This window comes from Chlorocebus sabaeus, chromosome 12 (assembly GCF_047675955.1).
Source record: "Chlorocebus sabaeus isolate Y175 chromosome 12, mChlSab1.0.hap1, whole genome shotgun sequence".
NCBI lineage: Eukaryota > Metazoa > Chordata > Mammalia > Primates > Cercopithecidae > Chlorocebus > Chlorocebus sabaeus.
In genome coordinates this window covers 62332451-62352540 of record NC_132915.1, presented here as the reverse complement: position 1 = coordinate 62352540, position 20090 = coordinate 62332451, and the positions used below count along the sequence as shown (strand labels likewise).

The 20090-nt window shown below is 42.9% G+C and overlaps 1 protein-coding gene across 3 annotated transcripts in view; it reads right to left on the bottom strand.

The window, feature by feature from the left end:
- Nucleotides 1–774: 774 nt before the first annotated feature.
- Nucleotides 775–20090, bottom strand: part of NFX1 (nuclear transcription factor, X-box binding 1) — an 83810-nt gene continuing 64494 nt past the window's right edge. For 2 of the 3 annotated variants that reach the window (XM_007968995.3, XM_007968994.3), the window contains exons 17-24: nt 19400–19473; nt 17590–17691; nt 16890–16931; nt 7151–7249; nt 6477–6543; nt 3843–3988; nt 2996–3100; nt 775–1044 (exon numbers count right to left, since the gene is read on the bottom strand). In XM_007968995.3, coding sequence (XP_007967186.2) covers nt 972–1044; nt 2996–3100; nt 3843–3988; nt 6477–6543; nt 7151–7249; nt 16890–16931; nt 17590–17691; nt 19400–19473 — 708 coding nt within the window. In that variant the 3' untranslated portion in view covers nt 775–971. The remainder of the gene's footprint in view (nt 1045–2995; nt 3101–3842; nt 3989–6476; nt 6544–7150; nt 7250–16889; nt 16932–17589; nt 17692–19399; nt 19474–20090) is intronic. The other variant, XM_037998326.2, reaches the window with a different exon arrangement.

The following is a 20090-nucleotide window of genomic DNA, read 5'->3' as shown; positions in this document are numbered from 1 at the left end:
GTGGGCTGCTGGGCATAAGCCCTGAACTGTCCATACACTACTTAGGATATTCAAAAAGAGTCCAGAGCTCAGAGGCAGGGAGAGCCAATATGGCTGCTGAAGGCCTAGGGAAAAGCAACACAGGACAGTTGTCCATTTGAGACTCTTTCTCTATCAGAGAGGAGTTAGGAATATACTGGTTGGTTCAGAGACCACACTGTGAACCTGGCAGAAGAACTTGCTCTATATATCCCCTACCATCATGGGGGACAGCCAAACTGATTGTCACTGAACAGGTTCAGTGATGTGATACGAGAAGAGCCAGGGGACTTAAGGAAATGGAAATCTGTAAAGCAGTTCTAGACCCCTTCCAGGTCTAGAACTGATCACATTGGGAAACGCTAAAGTAAGTTCAGCTAGATATACCTATGAGAGGTTTTGGCAAAAGACTTAGGTAAGATGGCTGGGTTTAAGACAACATGTGTAATTCCAGATATGGCATACCAATTCATTATTTGGTATTTCAGACTAAGAAATTCATTTGTGCTCCTAAAGATTTTAATCAGTTTGGGTAAAGCAAGCAATGTCTGTCTGATGTTTCAGGCATTTTCGGGAGAACAAATAACTGGGACAACTGAGGCTATGACTTAGTGGTATAAAGTTGGTTTCAGGCTAAAAGTATGGTTTGTCCAAATAAAACCCAATAGTCCCCCAACTCTCAGAGGAATCACAGTGATGGTGTGAAGAGCCTCTTTGAATACACAACTGCATACCTAGTGACCATACAATCGGAGATCTGGTCATAATGAAACACTTTATACAGATAGGAATAGACAAGGAATTTCTGACACACTCATGCTTTGGATGTGTTAGTACAAGACAGTATGTGAGACTGTGATTCTGCCAGGCAGAGGGGAACAGGCATGATTTATCTGCTGGCAAATGAGTCCTCACTACACCTAATCATTCTTTTATCTAAGTGCACCTTGATCTTAGTCCTGGACATCAAAATAGTCAATTATTGGCTCCTTGGTTATTTTCTGTAAATTACTGCTCCCAGGATTCCTGAAAAACAAACAAAGAATGATCAGTCTTTTCTTTTTTGGGGGAAACAGATATAGGTCTTCAGAAAGTTAAGGATCAGCTGATTTACCATTTGTGAAGCTTAAACATTTACTTTATTTTTATTTTATTCTTACTTTTTTCCTTCTGCCCTTTGTGAACAATTTTTTAAATTTTTTTTCCTAGATTTACATATTACATGGGGAATTTCATTCTGTGAGACAACAAATTCTCTATTTACACTTTACAGTTTAGAGATAACCTTTGACAATCTATTCACAGGATTTCATACATGATGATTATTTTTCCCTGCCTTCACAGTTCAATGAATGCTCAGTTAACAGCTTAAGCAAGCGAGCATCTCACTTGTGAAGTTTTGATAGTGGGACAAACATGAGCTGGTGATTTTGAAATTTGGTAATGGGCACATGGGCATTTATGATAGTAATACTATCCTCTCTGCTCTAAAAAGTTTCTGTAATGGAGTTTTGTACAAAAATAAAGCAAGCAAAGTGTTTTCAAAAAGATAGCATGGGATAAAGGGGCCAATAACTTTACATGGTTGTGTCTAAGCAGGACTGGACCCGACTGTGGCAGTGTCTGAGAAAACCCCTCATGTTTCCAAAGTGACCGCCCATATGGATTTGTAGACTGTGCTGACCAGAACCTAGGGCACTCAGCTCCTAGGGGTGGAGAGGGGCTGGTCCTGGGGACCAGGACGCTCTTGGCTGAGTCAGAGCCCAGTGGGCAACACCTACCAGTCCCACAGGAACACTAAGTGCTATGACCTTCATGGTGACCTTGTAAACTGCCCTAACCACCCTTCCAGAGGTTTTGTGCAGGAATCACAGAGGAGGTACTGCTAGGACTTGTTTGTGGAAAGCCAGAACGGGAGTAGGCACCCCTCTCCTTCTGGGCTTTGAAGTAACTTTTAGCCACACTGCCTTGGTTACAGTGGGGCAGCAGAGGAGCACCATCCCGCCTTCCCTTCCTCTCCCTGACAAGTGACAAAAAACTGGGACAACTGCGGGTATGACTAAGTGCTCTAAAGTTGGTTTCGGGCCACAATTCTGGTTTCTCCAAATAAAGCCCAATAGTCCCCCAACTCTCAGAGCTCCTTCCCTGCTCCTGTCCAAGAAAACATCTGGCAGACTTGCCCCTTGCCAACTTGGCTTTCTTTTCTCTTTAAATCATGAATATGTTTGTTATTAAAATTATTCAAACCATATAGAAGTAGACAGAGCAAAACAAGAAAGTACCACCCACCCCTATCACCGGCAATTCTCATCCCCACACCCACTTCCATCTTCAGAGTAACTGTTCTTTTTCTTTGGGACGGAGTCTGTCTCTCTGTTGCCCAGGCTGGAGTGCACTGGCGTGATTGCGGCTCACTGCAACCTCCACCTCCCACCCAGGTTCAAGTGATTCTCTTGCCTCAGTCTCCTAAGCAGCTGGGTTTACAGGTGCCCACCACCATACCCGGCTACTTTTTTGTATTTTTTAGTAGAAATGGGTTTTCACCTTGCTGGCCAGGCTGGTCTCGAACTCCTGACCTCAAGTGATCCATCTGCCTTGGCCTCCCAAAGTGCTGGGATTATAGGTGTGAGCCACCGTGCCCAGCCCAGAGTAACTATTCTTAACTACATGATGTTTTAGTCTTAAACCATCTGGTGTGACAGACTGAATCCACTTCCCAGTGTCACCATCTACACCGTGGAAACTACATCCAGTGACTGCTCTCTCTAGAATCAAGCACTACAAACATCAAACTTAGGACCCCTGTTGTGGGAACAAATGTGTCTGATACCCCAACTAAACAGTACATATATGAACATGGCACCCCAAGGCAAGGCCTGAAGAGGCCACCAATGGCTGGTGCAGCCCAGGACAATTCAACCCCTGCTGGCTTTTCTGGACAAATAGGTCCCCTTGGAAAGCAGCTGGAGAATCTTACTTGTCTGACTGATGTCTGTGATGAGGAATTGGTGGTGGAGGCCGTGCCTGCATTTCCCTTTCAAGCACACCTGTCAGCGTTGTAGGAGGACAAATGGACTTCCCCCTGATAAAAGTCAAAACACCAAGCATTGAAAAGTGAGAATCATTGGTGGAGATGGACAGAAAGCTAGAAACTCAGCCCATGAGTTTGGCACTATGACCTACTGAGCACTCTCTGGTATGAACTGTCTGCTCTCAGGCATGGCCACCTGCATTTAACCCCCCATCCCTTCCACCCATCTATGCTAGGCCTGTGGCTTGCTTCCTTTCATGTCAGACTTAAGTTTTCTTCATTGGGAAGTTCTTCCTATTCCCAGGTTCTGAGAGTGATCCTAGGTCCTCCCTGTCCCCTCCTGGTCACATTACTGCTTCAGTTTCCTCTGATGGCAAAAACACCATTCACAGAGGGTGCCTTGAATCAGAGTTTAGCATTCTTTCTGTTTTCTGCCAAGAGGACAGAGCCAAGGAGAGGACAGACAGAGGACCAGGAGACAGAAGGAGAAAAGAGCACATATGATGGGCAGGCCCCCTTGCCTGAAGAAATGCTGCTTCCGCCATCTGGTATGACTGTAGGCAGATGTGACACTTGTGCATTTTGAGTGCATCTGCCCTGTGGATCGAGGCATAGGTTTTACTCTTTGGCTCAGGCCTTTAGATTATCAGGGAAGTGCCAGAGAAGCAGATTTTCCTTCTACTTTTCCAAGAGGGAGAGTGGTAGTAAGAAAGACAAATATTGACAGACCCTGCTTCTTGGGTCCAGTTTGCCCTGCTTAGGAGTTCTTCCTCTGATGGCGGGATCGACCTACCTGACAGCAGTGATCACCACATTGCGCTTTGGTTCACTGTCATAGCTCACGCTCTCTAGGCCATAAACTTGGGCCAGGTCATGGATGATCCGGCGGTGGTCTCTGTTCATGGGAGGGAAGCTGTGGCTTTTCTTACTATTCTTTCCCTGTATTAAGGGAAGAGATGACAGATTGATCATATCATTCTGAAAACAAAAGGCTTACAACTAATCTTACCACACAAGAATTACACGGATCAATGAGGTAATTTTAGAGGCCCACAGCATACAGCATTTTACTAACTGCCAAGCAAGCCTGGAGGGGTTTGGGAAGATGGGTGTTGATGCACTTCTTTCACCTACTCTGTTAGCCACAACAGTAGCGGCTGGACAGGGTTAGGGACAAAGGGTAAGTGAACCATGACTTAGATAGACAGCATAATGGTTCTTCCTGACAGGTTCCATCACGGGGGAGTGGGTGATATTCCCCAAAAATAACTAAATAAAGACTTACAAAACAAGAAAATAATATTTCCTTTAAAAGTATGTTCTACTTTAAAAATCATGAGTATTCAGATACAGACACACAAGCAGAGAAACACATCTGTTCAGGTTTCTTAATTAGGAGAGGAACAATGCACTCCATTTTCTCCTTCATGTTAGTATTCTGCTGGGAAGTGGTAACAGAAGGAAGGAAAGGAGGGGAATGGGAAGAGGGTAATGAGACTGGGAAGGAAAACCACCAGCATTAGACACAGGGGCTAAAGCAGCTATCTCATCCTTACTCACAGTCCCCTCTGATGGAAGAGGGAGGGAGCCAATGCAGCACTGGGGGCTTCTGACTAAACTCAAGACTTTTTCACTTAAAGCTACCTCCGTGACATCCCTGGCTGCCTCTAGGACAGGGGTCTCCCTCTTCTGAAGAAGTCTATCCCACTGCTCTCCGGCTATAGTCATACAACTTTTATCCTTCCCAAAGGGGACATTCCTGCCTTTAGAATATAAAGAATCAGTGGGCTTTCCTAGCATACAATAGCCCTTCAAAGATCTGAGGGGCTAGAGTGTCTTCCTAAGTGTCCCACACAGTCACTCAACTATCACTATTGAGACCTCTCACCCAGAGTTTCTTCATCCATTCGTAGGCATTTAGCCAGTATTTTTCTTTTCTTTTCTTTTCTTTTTTTTTTTTTTGAGACAGGATCTCAAGCTGGAGTACAGTGACTCTACCTCAGCTTACTGCAGCCTTGACCTCCCGGGCTTAAGCAATCCTCCTTCCTCAGCACCCTGAGTAGCTTGGGAGTACAGGTGTGCACCACCACACCTGGCTAATTTTTTTTTTTTTTTTTTTTTTTGAGGCAGAGTCTCGCTCTGTCGCCCAGGCTGGAGTGCAGTGGCCGGATCTCGGCTCACTGCAAGCTCCGCCTCCCGGGTTTACGCCATTCTCCTGCCTCAGCCTCCTGAGTAGCTGGGACTACAGGTGCCCGCCACCTCGCCCGGCTAGTTTTTTGTATTTTTTAGTAGAGATGGGGTTTCACTGTGTTAGCCAGGATGGTCTCGATCTCCTGACCTCGTGATCCGCCCGTCTCGGCCTCCCAAAGTGCTGGGATTACAGGCTTGAGCCACCGCGCCCGGCCCTGGCTAATTTTTTATTTTTTGTAGCGACAGGGTTTTGCCATGTTGCCCAGGCTGGTTGCGAACTCCTGGACTCAAGTGATCCGCCTGCTGCCTCAGCCTCCCAAAGTGCTGAGATTACAGGTGTGCGCCACCATGCCTGGCCTTTACTGACAGCTGACTGCAGATCTTTTCTTTCTTTCTTTTTCCTTTTTTTTTTTTTTGAGAAGGAGTTTCACTCTTGTTGCCCAGGCTGGAGTGCAGTGGCAGAATCTCCGCTCACAGCAACCTTCACCTCCTGGGTTCAAGGAATTCTCCTGCCTCAGCCTTGCAAGTAGCTGGGATAACAGGTGCCCGCCACCACATCCAGCTAATTTTTTTTTTTTTTTTTTTTTCTGAGACGGAGTCTCACTCTGTCGCCCAGGCTGGAGTGCAGTGGCAGGATCTCAGCTCACTGCAAGCTCCGCCTCCCCGGTTCACGCCATTCTCCTGCCTCAGCCTCCCAAGTAGCTGGGACTACAGGCGCCCGCCACCTTGCCCAGCTAGTTTTTTGTATTTTTTAGTAGAGACGGGGTTTCACCGTGTTAGCCAAGATGGTCTCGATCTCCTGATCTCCTGATCCGCCCGTCTCGGCCTCCCAAAGTGCTGGGATTACAGGCTTGAGCCACCGCGCCCGGCCCACACCCAGCTAATTTTTATATTTTTAGTAGAGATGGGGTTTCGTCACGTTGGCCAGGCTGATCTAGAACTCCTGACCTCAGGTGATCTGCCCGCCTCGGCCTCCCAAAGTGCTGGGATTACAGGCCTGAGACACTGCGCCTGGCCGACTGTAGATCTTTTCTGCAGTCAACTGTCCTGAACCAGGACAGGCTTCCACAGATGGTATAATGGCTGTGTTTTGAGAAAGATAAGGATCCTTGAAGAAGTTGTGACTTTTTCCTACAACTACTCTGGGTTGACAGTGTTTCCAGGACTTGATTTTTTTTTTTTTTTTTCCATCAAGCTGGCCTTAGAGAAATGTCCAGTGGGATGTTTCCACTTCAACCTTATTCACGGCCTCCACGAGGGTTTCCATTTCCTTCTCAACGTCACTGACAAACTTTAAGTCCTTCCTGAAATGAGAAATCACCGCAGTTAATTTTGTCTGTCCCTGCCCTTCTGAGAACCCCTTTCACCCATCCTCTCCCTGTAAAGTGTAGACAATAGACAATGCTGGCAGAAAAACTGCAGAGATTAGGAATTGTCAGAAAACAGAAGGATGACTGTGATGGAAGAAAGAACAAAAGAGAAAAATGTAAGAAATGAGAAGATGAAAGGAGAAATAGCCACTGGAGGGCCAGGGACTCCAGGAGAAAAATAAGAGCTGTTACAGCTCCAAGTGAGAACTCGTGCAAATGTGAGACTCAGGTGGACAGAGGTGGAATGAAGCCCAGAGATCCTCCAATTTAGTCTAGTCTAGCCCTTTGGAGGCCCAAACTCTTAGCACCGCCCCACCAAAACTCTTACCTCAAACCTACCCCAAGTTCAGTTCTTTAAGGGGACAGTTTCGAAAAACCAAGAGAAGGATATTTATTAAACAGCATGTAATCTTTTACAATAGATAAACAAACAAACTTGAACTGGCTTAATCACAGGAGGAGCACATATTAGTTACGACATCTCAAAAGACCAAACCCTCTGACAAGCCACAATTAAGAAAGCAGGGAACAAGTTACATACCTGGCATCTTCTTTCAAACTATCACTGAATTTTGACCCTGAAGAACGTATATTGAAAGGATCGGAATCCTCACTGATATGAAACGCCTCTGCTAATCTCCTGAAAGGGAGAGAGAGGTATGCAAATAAAAGGAGTGGGAGGGAAACTATCTTACAGTAACACCGAGTGCCTACTATATCCTAAATTCTTTATGCATTATTTATCTCTATTTCAGTAAACTGATTAAGGAAAGAATAACAACAACTTGGGATATGAGGTGGTATTCATAAAAGAAGGTAAACAAAACAGATCTATAAGGATCTGAGTAAGTCATAGGCTGAATACTGAGGACTTAGATTATTTGTGGAAGAGGATTTTGCAGGTGTAGGATGGTCTGAGAATGGTCAATGAGGGATGACTTTCTCTGAGGCTTAGTTTAAAGATAAAGTACACAAAATAGACATACAAATGTTAAAATAAATATAGAAATCTGAAAAGTAAAGAATTCCATTAACATATGCACGTCATTTTTATACATTTCTTGGCTGGGTGCAGTGGCTCACACCTGTAATCCTAGGACTTTGGGAGGCCAAGGTAGGTGGATCACTTGAGGCCAGGAGTTCGAGACCAGCCTGGCCAACATGGTGAAACCCCGTTTCTCCTAAAAATACAAAATTTAGCTGGTGTGGTGGCGCATGCCTGTAATCCTAGTTGCTAGGAGGCTGAGGCATGAGAATCTCTTGAACCCAGGAGAAAGAGGTTGTGGTGAGCCGAGATTGCGCCACTGTGCTCCAGGGTAACACAGCAAGACTCTGTCTAAAATAATAATAATAATAATAAATAATACATTTCTTTATTATTTTACTTTTATTGACCAATTGTTATTGCTTCATATTTATGAAGCACAGTTTGACGTTTCGGTACATATATACTATGCTGTAAAATGACCAAATCAGTGTATTAGGCATATCCATCACCTTATTATTTCTTTGTGGTGAGAATATACAGAAGCCTCTTTTCTAGCTATTTTGTAAATATACTATACCTTACTGTTAACTGTCATCACCCCAGTGTGCAACAGAACACCAGAACTTAGGCCAGGTGCGGTGGCTCATGACTGTAATCCCAGCACTTTGGGAGGCCAAGGCAGGCGGATCACCTGAAGTCGGGAGTTCGAGACCAGCCTGACCAATATGGAGAAACCTCGTCTCTACTTAAAAATACAAAAATTAGTCAGGCGTGTGGTGCATGCCTGTAATCCCAGCTACTCGGGAGGCTGAGGCAGGAGAATCACTTGAACTCGGGAGGTGGAGGTTGCAGTGCGCTGAGCCATTGCACTCCAGCCTGGGCAACAAGAGCAAAACTCCTCAAAAAAACAAAAACAACAACAAAAAAACATACACTGGAACTTATTACTATCATCTATTTGTAACTTTGTATCCACTGACCAATCTCTCCTCATCCTCCCCTTTCCACCCCATCCCTCTTCTCAGTCAGATAACCACTGTTCTACTCTCTGCTTCTATATTAATTTTTAAAAAATATTCTACATATGAATGAGATCATATGGTATCTGTCTTTCTGTGTCTGGTTTATTTCACTTAACATGATGTCCTCCAGGTTCATCCCATGTTGCTGCAAATGAGAGGGTTTCATTTTTTTTATGGCCGAAGGAAGAGTATTCCATTCTGTATATATACCCATTTTCTTTATCCATTCAGCCATATTGGCCACTTGAGTTGATTTCATATCTTGGCTATTGTAAATAGTGCTGCAACAAATGTGAGAGTATAGGTATCTCTACAGATTTGATTTCCTCTGTACAGATACCAAGGAATAGGATTGTTGGATCATATGGTAGTTCTATTTTTTTTTTTTTGAGACGGAGTCTCGCTCTGTCACCCAGGCTGGAGTGCAGTGGCCAGATCTCAGCTCACTGCAAGCTCCGCCTCCTGGGTTTACGCCATTCTCCTGCCTCAGCCTCCGGAGTAGCTGGGACTACAGGCGCCCGCCACCTCGCCCGGCTAGTTTTTTTGTATTTTTTTTTTAGTAGAGACGGGGTTTCACCGTGTTAGCCAGGATGGTCTCGATCTCCTGACCTCGTGATCCGCCCGTCTTGGCCTCCCAAAGTGCTGGGATTACAGGCTTGAGCCACCGCGCCCGGCCGGTAGTTCTATTTTCAATGTGAGGAAATTCCATACTATTTTCCGTAGTGGCTGTACTAATTTATAATCCCACCAAGAGTGTATAAGTGTTCCCTTTTTTCTAATTGTTTTTTTGAGGCTGGGTCTGGCTCTTGTCACCCAGGCTGGAGTGCAGTGGTATGATCTCAGCTCACTATAAATTTCTGGGCTTAAGCCGTCCTCCCACCTCAAGCTCTCCAGTAGCTAGAACTATAAGTGTGCCACCATGCCTGGCTAATTTTTGTATTTTTTGTAGAGACAGGGTTTTGCTATGTTGCCCAGGCTGGTCTTGAACTCCAGAGCTCAAGTGATCTGCCGGCCTCAGCCACCCAAATGCTGGGATTATGGGCATGAGCCGCTGTGCCCGGCCCCTTTTTTCACTATAACATTTTTCTCTATGTGTGTATATATATGTATATATTTTTGGAGATAGAGTCTTGCTCTTGTTGCCCAGGCTGGAGTACAATGGTGCGATCTTCGCTCACTGCAACCTCCGCCTCCCGGATTCAAGTGATTCTCCTGCCTCAGTCTCCCGAATAGCTGGAATTACAGGCGCCCGCAACCATGCCCAGCTAATTTTTGTATTTTCAGTAGAGATGGGGTTTCAACATGTTGGCCAGGCTGGTCTTAAACTCCTGACCTCAGGTGATCCGTCCGCCTCGGCCTCCCAAAGTGCTGGGATTACAGGTGTGGGCCACTGTGCCCAGTCTTTCTCTATAATTTTAAGTAGCTGCCATTATTATATACAAAATTGTCTCATCCCCCCAAAAAAATAAGAATGTGAGGTAATGCATATGCTAATTAGCTTTATTTAGTCATTCCACAATGTATACTATACATACACATCATGCTGTATTACCATAAATATATACCATTTTTATTTAATAAAAAAATTAAAAAACTTTGTTTCTTTGCCTCTCCCCAGCATTATCTTGTTAGCATTTCTCATATTATTATTTTGTTTTCACACTTAACTGTTTTCATAGCTCACAGTCTTCTAATTATGTATATCCCATATTTTAATCATTTTCCATTTAGTGGAACTTTAACAGTTCCCCAGTTTCTCAATATTATATAGGACACAATTAATATCTCTGTGCAAAAAGCTTTGAAAATGTTTCCAGTTGTGGGGTAAATAGAGTGGACATAAGACTCTTGATCAATGTGGAGTAAGTGGTCTCCAGAATTGCCACTTTGTGCCCTAGCCATCAGTGTCTGAATCTCATGGCACCTCACCAACACTCAGTTATTTTATTTTTTTAAAGATAGATTTCAGCTTAGCACTTAGTACAATTTTCATTTACACTGTACCAGGAGTCACTTACAAGCTTAGTGCCCACAATAATCTGGTTCACATTGCTAGGCTTCCAATTTTTCAAAAGAGGCTTACTTTTCAAATTTTCATGAGAATTTCTAGGGGAAGATCTTTTGATGTTTTGGTTAGTTGGCCACTAATACAAATTTAAACACCTATAAAACCTGTCTGTGGGCTGAATTTGGCCTGCTAGTTTTTTATTTCTACAATAGAGATATAAACACATGCATACACACATACATATATGCACAGGTGTATGTGTGTATATGTGTGTGTGTATAAATAGATACAACTTTAGGCGGAATTTTCTTTAAATTTGCATTTTTTTTCTCTTTGGATTGTGTGTATTTATGAAAGAATCTATATAGTAAGGGTCATTATGTCATCACCAAGATTGAGGAGAAATTCGAAAGGCTTTCAAAAATACCTAGTTTTAATCAATAACATTTACTGAGTACCTACTATGTGCCAAGCTCTTGTGCCAAGAGCTTTATGAGTATCATTTTTAATTTTAATGTATTAATCCTCACAACAACTCTGGAAGGTAAATACTGTTATTGTCATCATTTCTAGATTTTTAAGAAACCTAAGGCTTTCAGACAATATGTGACTTTCCCAAGGTCTCACAGCTAAGTGATTTGTGAAGCTAGGATTCAAATCCAGACAATCTGACTCTAGATCTCTGGCTCTAACTAGTATACAAAATGTCTTTCAACCATCAAAAGTATATTTCCATGTTTGGAGACCCTTCTGTGTATTCACTATAGCATTTCTGAATACCTAGGACTCCTAATTTACATTCTGCAGCTGAGAACACTGACTGATGGTTCCTAAAGGGCAAGGGTTTTGAACAGCACTCACTACAAAGTTATTGTAAGGGTCAAACCAAGGAAAATTTGGACAGCACTACTAGTCATCATATTACCTCTACACAATACGTAAAGAGGTACTATTAAAATTGTTGAAAGTCAAACTTCAAGGTAAAATAGGGCTAAACTTTGTCTGCATTTGTCTAACATTTTATCTTAAATTTCAAGGACAAGTTATGATAATATTACAATAAACTTCTGTATACCCTTCACCTAAATTCTTCAATTATTAGCATTTTGCAGGGCTATTCAATTTAATTAATCTTTGCTAGAATCAGAAAGTTTGCCAGTCGTTGAATAAATGCCTCTTGACCTGATAGCGTATCCTCAAATAACTTACTGCTGACATCATATTTAATGGTGAAATACTTAAAGTTTTCCCCAAGAGATGGAGGATTAGTCAGGAATATCTATCTATCTATCTATCTATCTATCTATCTATCTATCTATCTATCTATTTTTTTGTGAGACTCAGTCTTGCTCTGTTGCCTAGGCTGGAGTGTGGTGGCGTGATCTCGGCTCACTGCAACCTCTCCCTCCCAGATTCAAGCAATTCTCTTGCCTCAGTCTCCTCAGCAGCTGGGACCACAGGTGTCCGCTACCACGCCTGTCAATTTTTGTATTTTCAGTAGAGACAGGGTTTCACCATGTTGGCCAGGCTGGTCTCCAACTCTTGACCTCAAGTGGTCCGCCCGCCTCAGCCTCCCAAAGTGCTGGGATTACAGGCATGAGCCACCATGCCCGGCCAAGGAATATCTATTATTACCACCTTCCATTCAACAATATACTGAAGGCCCTAGCCAGTACAACAACGTAAGAAGAAGAAATAAAAGTTAAGAATTGGAAAGAAGGAAAAAAGATAAAAGAAAAAAGAAAAGAAAAAACAGCAATTGAAATTAAATTACTATCATTAGAAGACATGATTGTATATATGCAAAATCCAAAAGAATCTACAATATCAGAAATAAGTGAATTTAGTAAGGTTGCTAAATAAGTCAATAAATATCAACTGTATTTCTAAATACCAGTAACAAGCAATTAGAAAATACCAATTTAGGCCGGGTGCGGTGGCTCACACCTGTAAACCCAGCACTTTGGAAGGCTGAGGCAGGAGGATTGCTTGAGCCCAGGAATGTGAGACCAGCCTGGCCAAAATAGTGAGATGCCATCTCTACAAAAAAACAAAAAAACAAAAAAATTAGCTGGATGTGGTACAAAAAATCTAAAAATTATTAGCTGGGTGTGGTGGCATGCACCTGCAGTTCCAGCTACTTGGGAGGTGAGGTGGGAGGATCACTTGAACCCAGGAGGTAGAGGCTGCAGTGAGCTGTAATTGCGCCATTGCATTCCAGCCTGGGAGACAGAGTGAGACGCTGTATCAAAAAAAAAAAAAAAAAGTCCAGCCATTCATAGAATTTTTTCTGCCTTATCTGTGATGTATTTTTATGCCTGCTGAAGCATATAAACATCTTCTGTAACACATTTCTAAAATGAGCATTTGCTTTAAAATGAAGGCCTTGTAATTTGCATTTTTTTCTTGAGGATGTCAACCTGGTCAAAAACAAAATAAACAAAACCCTTGTCACATTACATAATAATAATTTAAAAAAAATTAAAAGTTGGCCAGGCGTGGTGGCTCACACCTGTAATCCCAGCACTTTGGGAGGCCGAGGTGGGTGGATCATGAGGTCAGGAGATTGAGATCCTGGCTAACATGGTGAAATCCCGTCTCTACTAAAAATACAAAAAATTAGCCGGGTGTGGTGGCGGGCACCTGTAGTCCTAGTTACTTGGGAGGCTGAGGCAGGAGGATGGCGTGAACCTGGGAGGTGGAGCTTGCAGTGAGCCGAGATCGTGCCACTGCACTCCAGCCTGGGTGACAGAGCGAGACTCCGTCTCAAAAAAAAAAAAAAAAAAAAAAAAATTACAAGTAATACAAGGTAAAAACCCATCTATAGCAGCATCAAAAATCAAGAAACAAATCTACTAACAGAACACAAAATCTATATATACAAAACATGAAGTATAATTGAGAGAAATCAAAGAAGACATGAAATGCAAGAATACACCCTCCTCATGGATTAGAAAATTCAATACTGTAAGCATTGCAAATTGACCTACAAGTTAAATAACAACTCAATCAAAATCCCAGCAGGTTTCCTGGGTATATATTATAAGAAGTCAATTGTGAAATATAAGTGGATATGGGCTGGGTGCAGTAGCTCATGCTTATAATCCCAGCACTTTGGGGGACCAAGGTAGGAGGTTTGCTTGAGCTAGAAGTTTGAGACCATCCTGGTCAACATAGCAAAACCCCATGTTTACAAAAAAAAAAAAAAGAAAAACTTAGCCAGTCGTAGTGGTGTGTGTGCCTATAGTTCACCTATTTTGGAGGCTGAGGCACGAGGATCCCTTGAGCCCAGGAGTTCAAGGGTGCAGTGAACTATGATTGTGCCATTACATTCCAGCACGGGTGACAGAGCAAGATCCTATCTCAATAAATAAATAAATAAATGAAAAAGACATTAAGTTGAAATGTAAAGGGCTAAGAATAAAGAATAATCAAAGACAATATTGAAGAGGAGTCATGGTTAAGGATATATACTACCAGGTATTAAGACTTGTTATAAAGGCACAGTAATTAAGACAGTGTGATACTAGTGCAGTTGAACACGATGAGCTCAGAAATAGACTCACATACATATATTTGATATATTTTTATTTATGTATTTTTTTTTTTTTTTTGACACAGAGTCTCACACTGTCACCCACGCTGGAGTGCAGTGGCATGATCTCGGCTCACTGCAAGCTCTGCCTCCTGGGTTCACACCATTCTCCTGACTCAGCCTCCCGAGTAGCTGGGACTACAGGCGCCTGCCACCATGCCCGGCTAATTTTTTGTATTTTTTAGTAGAGACGGGGTTTCATGGTGTTAACCAGGATGGTCTCGATCTCCTGACCTCGTGATCCACCCACCTCAGCCTCCCAAAGTGCTGGGATTACAGGCATGAGCCACCGTGCCCAGCCTATTTTTGTTTTTGTTTTTTGAGACAGGGTTTCACTCTGTCACCAAGAGTATAGTCCAGGCTGGTGATCATGGCTCACTGTAGCCTCAGCCTCGCAGGTTCAAGCAATCCTCCCACCTCAGCCTCCCAAGTAGCTGGGACTACAGGTATGTACCACCACACCTGGCTAATTTTGTTTTATTTTTTGTAGAGATGAGGTTTTGCAAGTTGCCCAGGCTTATAGGTGATTTATGACAGAGGTGGCACTGCAGAGTGCTGGGAAAAGGACAATCTTGGTACTTGTCAAATGGATATTCCCATGGAAAAAAGCTGAATTGTAAACTCTCCTTATCCATACTCAAAAAAATCAGTACAGGTCAACTGTAGATTTAAAACGTGAAAGGTAAAATAATACACTTTCTAGATAGTAACAGAATATCATCATGGCCTCAGGATGACAAATTTTTCTAAATAGGACATGAAAAGTGCTTATTAAGAAACTCAAATAAACTGGACAATATTAACATTAAAAATTTCTGTTTATCAAGACATCAAGGGTTCTTTAGCTTCTGGGATAAAAAAAAGGTATCAAGAGAGTAAAAAATGAAGGTACAGAGTACAACAAAGTACTCACAATGTATACAGAAAGCCAACAAAGGACTCATATTCAGAATACATAAATAATTCCTACTAATCAATACAAAAGAGCACAAAAAAGCAAAGGACTTGTATAGGCACTTCAAAAATGAGGCTATCCAATGGCCAGTAACTATAAGAAAGGTGCTCAATCTCTTAAGTCATCAGGAAAAAAGAAATTAAAAGCTCAGTGACATCTTGTTATACACATCTACAAAATTGCTAAAATTAAAAAGACTGACAATTCTAAGTGCTGACAAAAATGTACAGCAATGGGAATTATCCTTTGCTGGTGGGAGTGTAATTTGGTACAACCACTTTGGACACTGGCAGAATCTACTAAAGCTGAACATACGTAAACCCTATTAATCAGCAATTCTACTTCTGGCTTATATCCAACAGAAATGTACAGAAATATAGAGCAAAGCAAGTTTAAGAATGTTCTGGGCCAGGTGTGGTGGCTTGTAATCCCAACACTTTGGGAGGTGGAGGCAGGTGGATCACCTGAGGTCAGGAGTTTGAGACCAGCCTGGCCAACATGGTGAAACTCTATTTCTACTAAAAATATAAAAATCAGGCCGGGTGCAGTGGCCCATGCCTGTAATCCCAGCACTTTGGGAGGCTGAGGTGGATGGATCATGAGGTCAGGAGATGGAGACCATCCTGGCCAACACGGTGAAACCCTGTCTCTACTAAAAATACAAAAAATTAGCCAGGTGTGGTGGCAGGCGTCTGTGGTCCCAGCTACTTGGGAGGCTGAGGCAGGAGAATGGTGTGAACCTGGGAGGCAGAGCTTGCAATGAGCCGAGATTGCGCCACTGCACTCCAGCCTGGGAGAGAGAGCGAGACTTCGTCTTAAAAAAAAAAAAAAGCACAAAAATCAGCCAGGCATGGTGGTGCGCGCCTGTAATGCCAGCTACTCTGAAGGCTAAGGCAAGAGAATCGCTTGAATCTGGGAGGCAGAGGTGGCAGTGAGCCAAGATCATGCCATTGCACTCCTGCCTGGGCGATAAGAGCAAAACTCCACCTCAAAAAACAAAAAATTCTTAACAGCTTTATTTGTAATAGTCTAATACTTAATACAAAGATATCCATTAACAGTAGAATGGGTAAATGAATAGTAATACAAAAAAAATCATGCAGGAATAAAAATGAATAAAGCATTGCTACATGCAACAACAGGAGTGAATGTCACAAAAAAGTAATGAAAGAAGCCAGACAAAAATAATACAAACTACATGATTTCATCACCTACATAAAGTTCAAAAACTAATCTAAAGAGAAGTTAGGATAGAGGTTTTACGTTTATGTAGAGTATAAGGGACAGTTCTGGTAATTATCTTTTCACCTGAGTGCTTAATTACACAACTGTATTCATTTAGTGACGATTCACTGATCTGCACACTTCCAATCTTCACTATGTATGCTAAACTTCAATGAAAAGTTCACTAAACATTGTTTTAAACAATGAGTCAGGAAGTTGGCCAGTCCCTGAACAAGTATGCTGTGGTATGATGTTTCTATCATGCCCAAAACTACACAGCTCATGTTTCTCAATATACTGAAATCACCTCAGTGATTATCCTTAAGACAATTCAATTCTTGGTAGCGGCATTTCTCTTGCTCTTTGATAACAGTAAAAGACGCAGCGCAGTGCTGAGTGAATGTCTGATGTTTGAAGGGTTGCTCCCTTCCATTAATTTCACAGAGCTCAAGGGCAAGGAGATTTAAAAAGCAACTGAAACTACTTACTTTTTCCTTTCCAAGGCTGAACACTCCTCATCACACTCCAGCCTGGATAAGCAAATGAAAAAAAAAATAAAGTCAGAGTACTGGCTGTACAGCTCCTATCCAGCAAGAAAAGAAAGTCTCAGTCAACCTGGAAGCACAGCTGACTCTAGGCAAAGAACATTCCCTCAGGCCAGGAAGCCTGTGAGGCCACCTGCTCTTCAGTTTCCATTAGTACCCTTGCCCTAGAAATATCATTTCCCCACGGACCCCAATCCAGGGATGGCTGGATGAGGTCTCTCTCAAGGACAGGTGGGATGGCCTCTCTGTTATGGGGCCTAGGAGTCCTCCAGTGGCCTCAGAGTGTTCCCTGGCTGCTCAGCCCCAAATGCTCCACAGGTGCCCCTCTTAACAGCCCAATCTCCCACTCCAGAGACAGTCACCACTCTGGGTTCTCTATTCTCACATGGGTTAAGCTAAACACACATAGGTCTCTGCTTCCTTTGGTTACTGTGAGGCCTGGAAAAGTCTCCTCTAGTCTTAGCTATCTCCTGAGTAGGATGCATTGGGGATGGAACGGATGTCTCAACATCAAATTGTCTATTGAATACTTATTATGTATGCAAGGTTCTACTATGAAGTACTGAGATAAATGAATAATCCCTGCCCTCTAGTTGAAGTCTAACTGAAGAAAGAAGGCACATATATGCATTTTAAAAACTACCTGGCTTGATGAACTTCCTTTTTGGTAATTAACTTGCTGATCTCCACTGAACCTCCAAGTTGCATGTCTGTTATCTTAGAGGCTATGGAAATTGCAGCTATTCTGAAATATAAAAAAGAAAGGGAAAAAGAGGCATTGCAGTTTCACAAGAACCTCCTTATACTTGGGATACAGAAGACCTCTTTAAAAGCAAATCTAGGCCGGGTGTGGTGGCTCACACCTGTAATTCCAGCACTTTGGGAAACTGAGGCAGGTGGCTCACCTGAAGTCAGGAGTTCAAGACCAGCCTGGCCAATATGGTGAAACCCCATCTCTACTAAAAATACAAAAAATTAGCCGGGCATGGTAGCAGGCTCCTGTGATCCCTGCTACTCAGGAGGCTGAGGCAGGAGAATCACTTGAACCTGGGAGGTGGAGGTTGCAGTGAGCCGAGATCACCCCACTGCACTCTAGCCTGGGCAACAAGAGTGAAACTCCATTTCAAAAAAAAAAGCAAATCTATCACATGAAAACTGGTGTGGTCTTGGAAGCCCGGCTACTATGAACTACCGACATATCTATGTCATATCTCCTCAATTATATTCAAAGCAGCTACCTGGGAAGTGATGAGGTGACTCAAACCCTCAGTATTCCCTAGAGCAACACTTGGCACTTAGTAGGTATTCAAACACAGCCAATCTGATGTGTGCATCCTCTTAAAGTCCTATATCCATGGCACCTCCCCCCATCTAACCAGATATATATAAAATATATATAAATTATAATATATCTTATATATTATACATATATATAAAACCATTCATTCTCTAACATCTCCATCTCAGCACTCAGATCCCTATATGGCTACACAGGTCCCAAGACTTCAGGAAGCTGCAGAGATACCTCACAGAACAATTAGAAACCCTCACACTGGCTGGATGTGGTGGCTCAAGCCTGTAATCCCAGCACTTTGGGAGGCCAAGACGGGCGGATCACGAGGTCAAGAGATCGAGACCATCCTGGCTAACACGGTGAAACCCCATCTCTGCTAAAAAATACAAAAAACTAGCCGGGCGAAGTGGCAGGCGCCTGTAGTCCCAGCTACTTGGGAGGTTGAGGCAGGAGAATGGCGTGAACCCAGGAGGCAGAGCTTGCAGTGAGCTGAGATCTGGCCACTGCACTACAGCCTGGGTGACAGAGCGAGACTCGGTCTCAAAAAAAAAAAAAAAAAGAAACTCTCACACCAGAAGGGCACAGGGCTTAGCCCTGGCTGTGCCAATGACAAATGGTGGGATGTCAAAGCAATTCACCTAACTTCAGGACATCTTCCCTTCTTATCTCACAATGTAATACGACCAAAAGAGAGAAAAAGAGAAAGAGGAAGGAGGAAGCGGAAAAATTTAAGTTATTTTACACACCAAAGTTAGGGAAGAAAAGGTACATAAAGCAGCACTTTTTCTTTGAACTAGAGAAACTAGATTCTTAAAAATGTATGTAAGAAACTTTCTAGCCAGGTGTGGTGGCTCACTCCTGTGATCCCAGCACTTTGAGGGGCCGAGGTAGGAGACCAGCCTGGGAAACAGGGCTAGACCCCTCTCAATAAAACAAAACAAAACAAACAAAAAAACCTTTCCAGCTTTTAGAAAAGGTGCAAGGATACTATGATAAACACATGTATCTGTGCAGTGGTGTTTACAACTGATCACAACCAGTTACAGAGTTGTTTCTTCTCCACTCCCACTGATTCACTTGATTAGCTTTAAAAACAAAACAAAACACATGTATCTGTTTCACCTAGGTCACCAGTTGTTAACATTTAAGTAACACTAACCTTTGATAAGTACTAGATGCTTCAGAGCAAATCACCATCTCTTTTCTTCGTCCACATTCACACTGTAGCTCTACCTGAAGTCAGATGACATGGAACGACTTTTAGCGCACTGGAACCATGTGAATAAAGCAGTTTTCACTCTTAAATCCTCTCAAACCATAGCAGAGACTAGAGAGTCAGCGGGTGGCCACTCTCCAAGCTGGAAGAAGCTAACCACACATGCAAACTGACACAGTTGCTGACATGCTAGAAGTGCCCCATCCACAACGCCCCCTTTTGGAAACCACCTCTGCTCTTCATCCTGGCTGAAGGGGCAGGCCTGGGATGAAGTTTTTACCATCAGAGACAGACGCTTGCCCTAGGCTCAACTGTGGCCTAGCCAACTCCACCTCAAGGTGGCCACACTTGATCCTTTAGACCAGGCTAAACCTCCCATTTACCTGCTCTCATAGCACCCTCCACAAGGCTTAAACTACTCCCTCATGACACCACAGCCATAGTTAGTTATCTAAGCAATAATTGAATATCTGTCCCATCAGGTAGTGAGGAACCATGTGTCTCTTGTTCACCAATTTATCCCTAGCACCTCATACTACGTCTTGCACAAAACACATTTATACATTTATTAAATAAATGGAGTAAACAATCAGTGTCTATTGAGAATCTGATCCAAGGGAGACACAGACTCTAG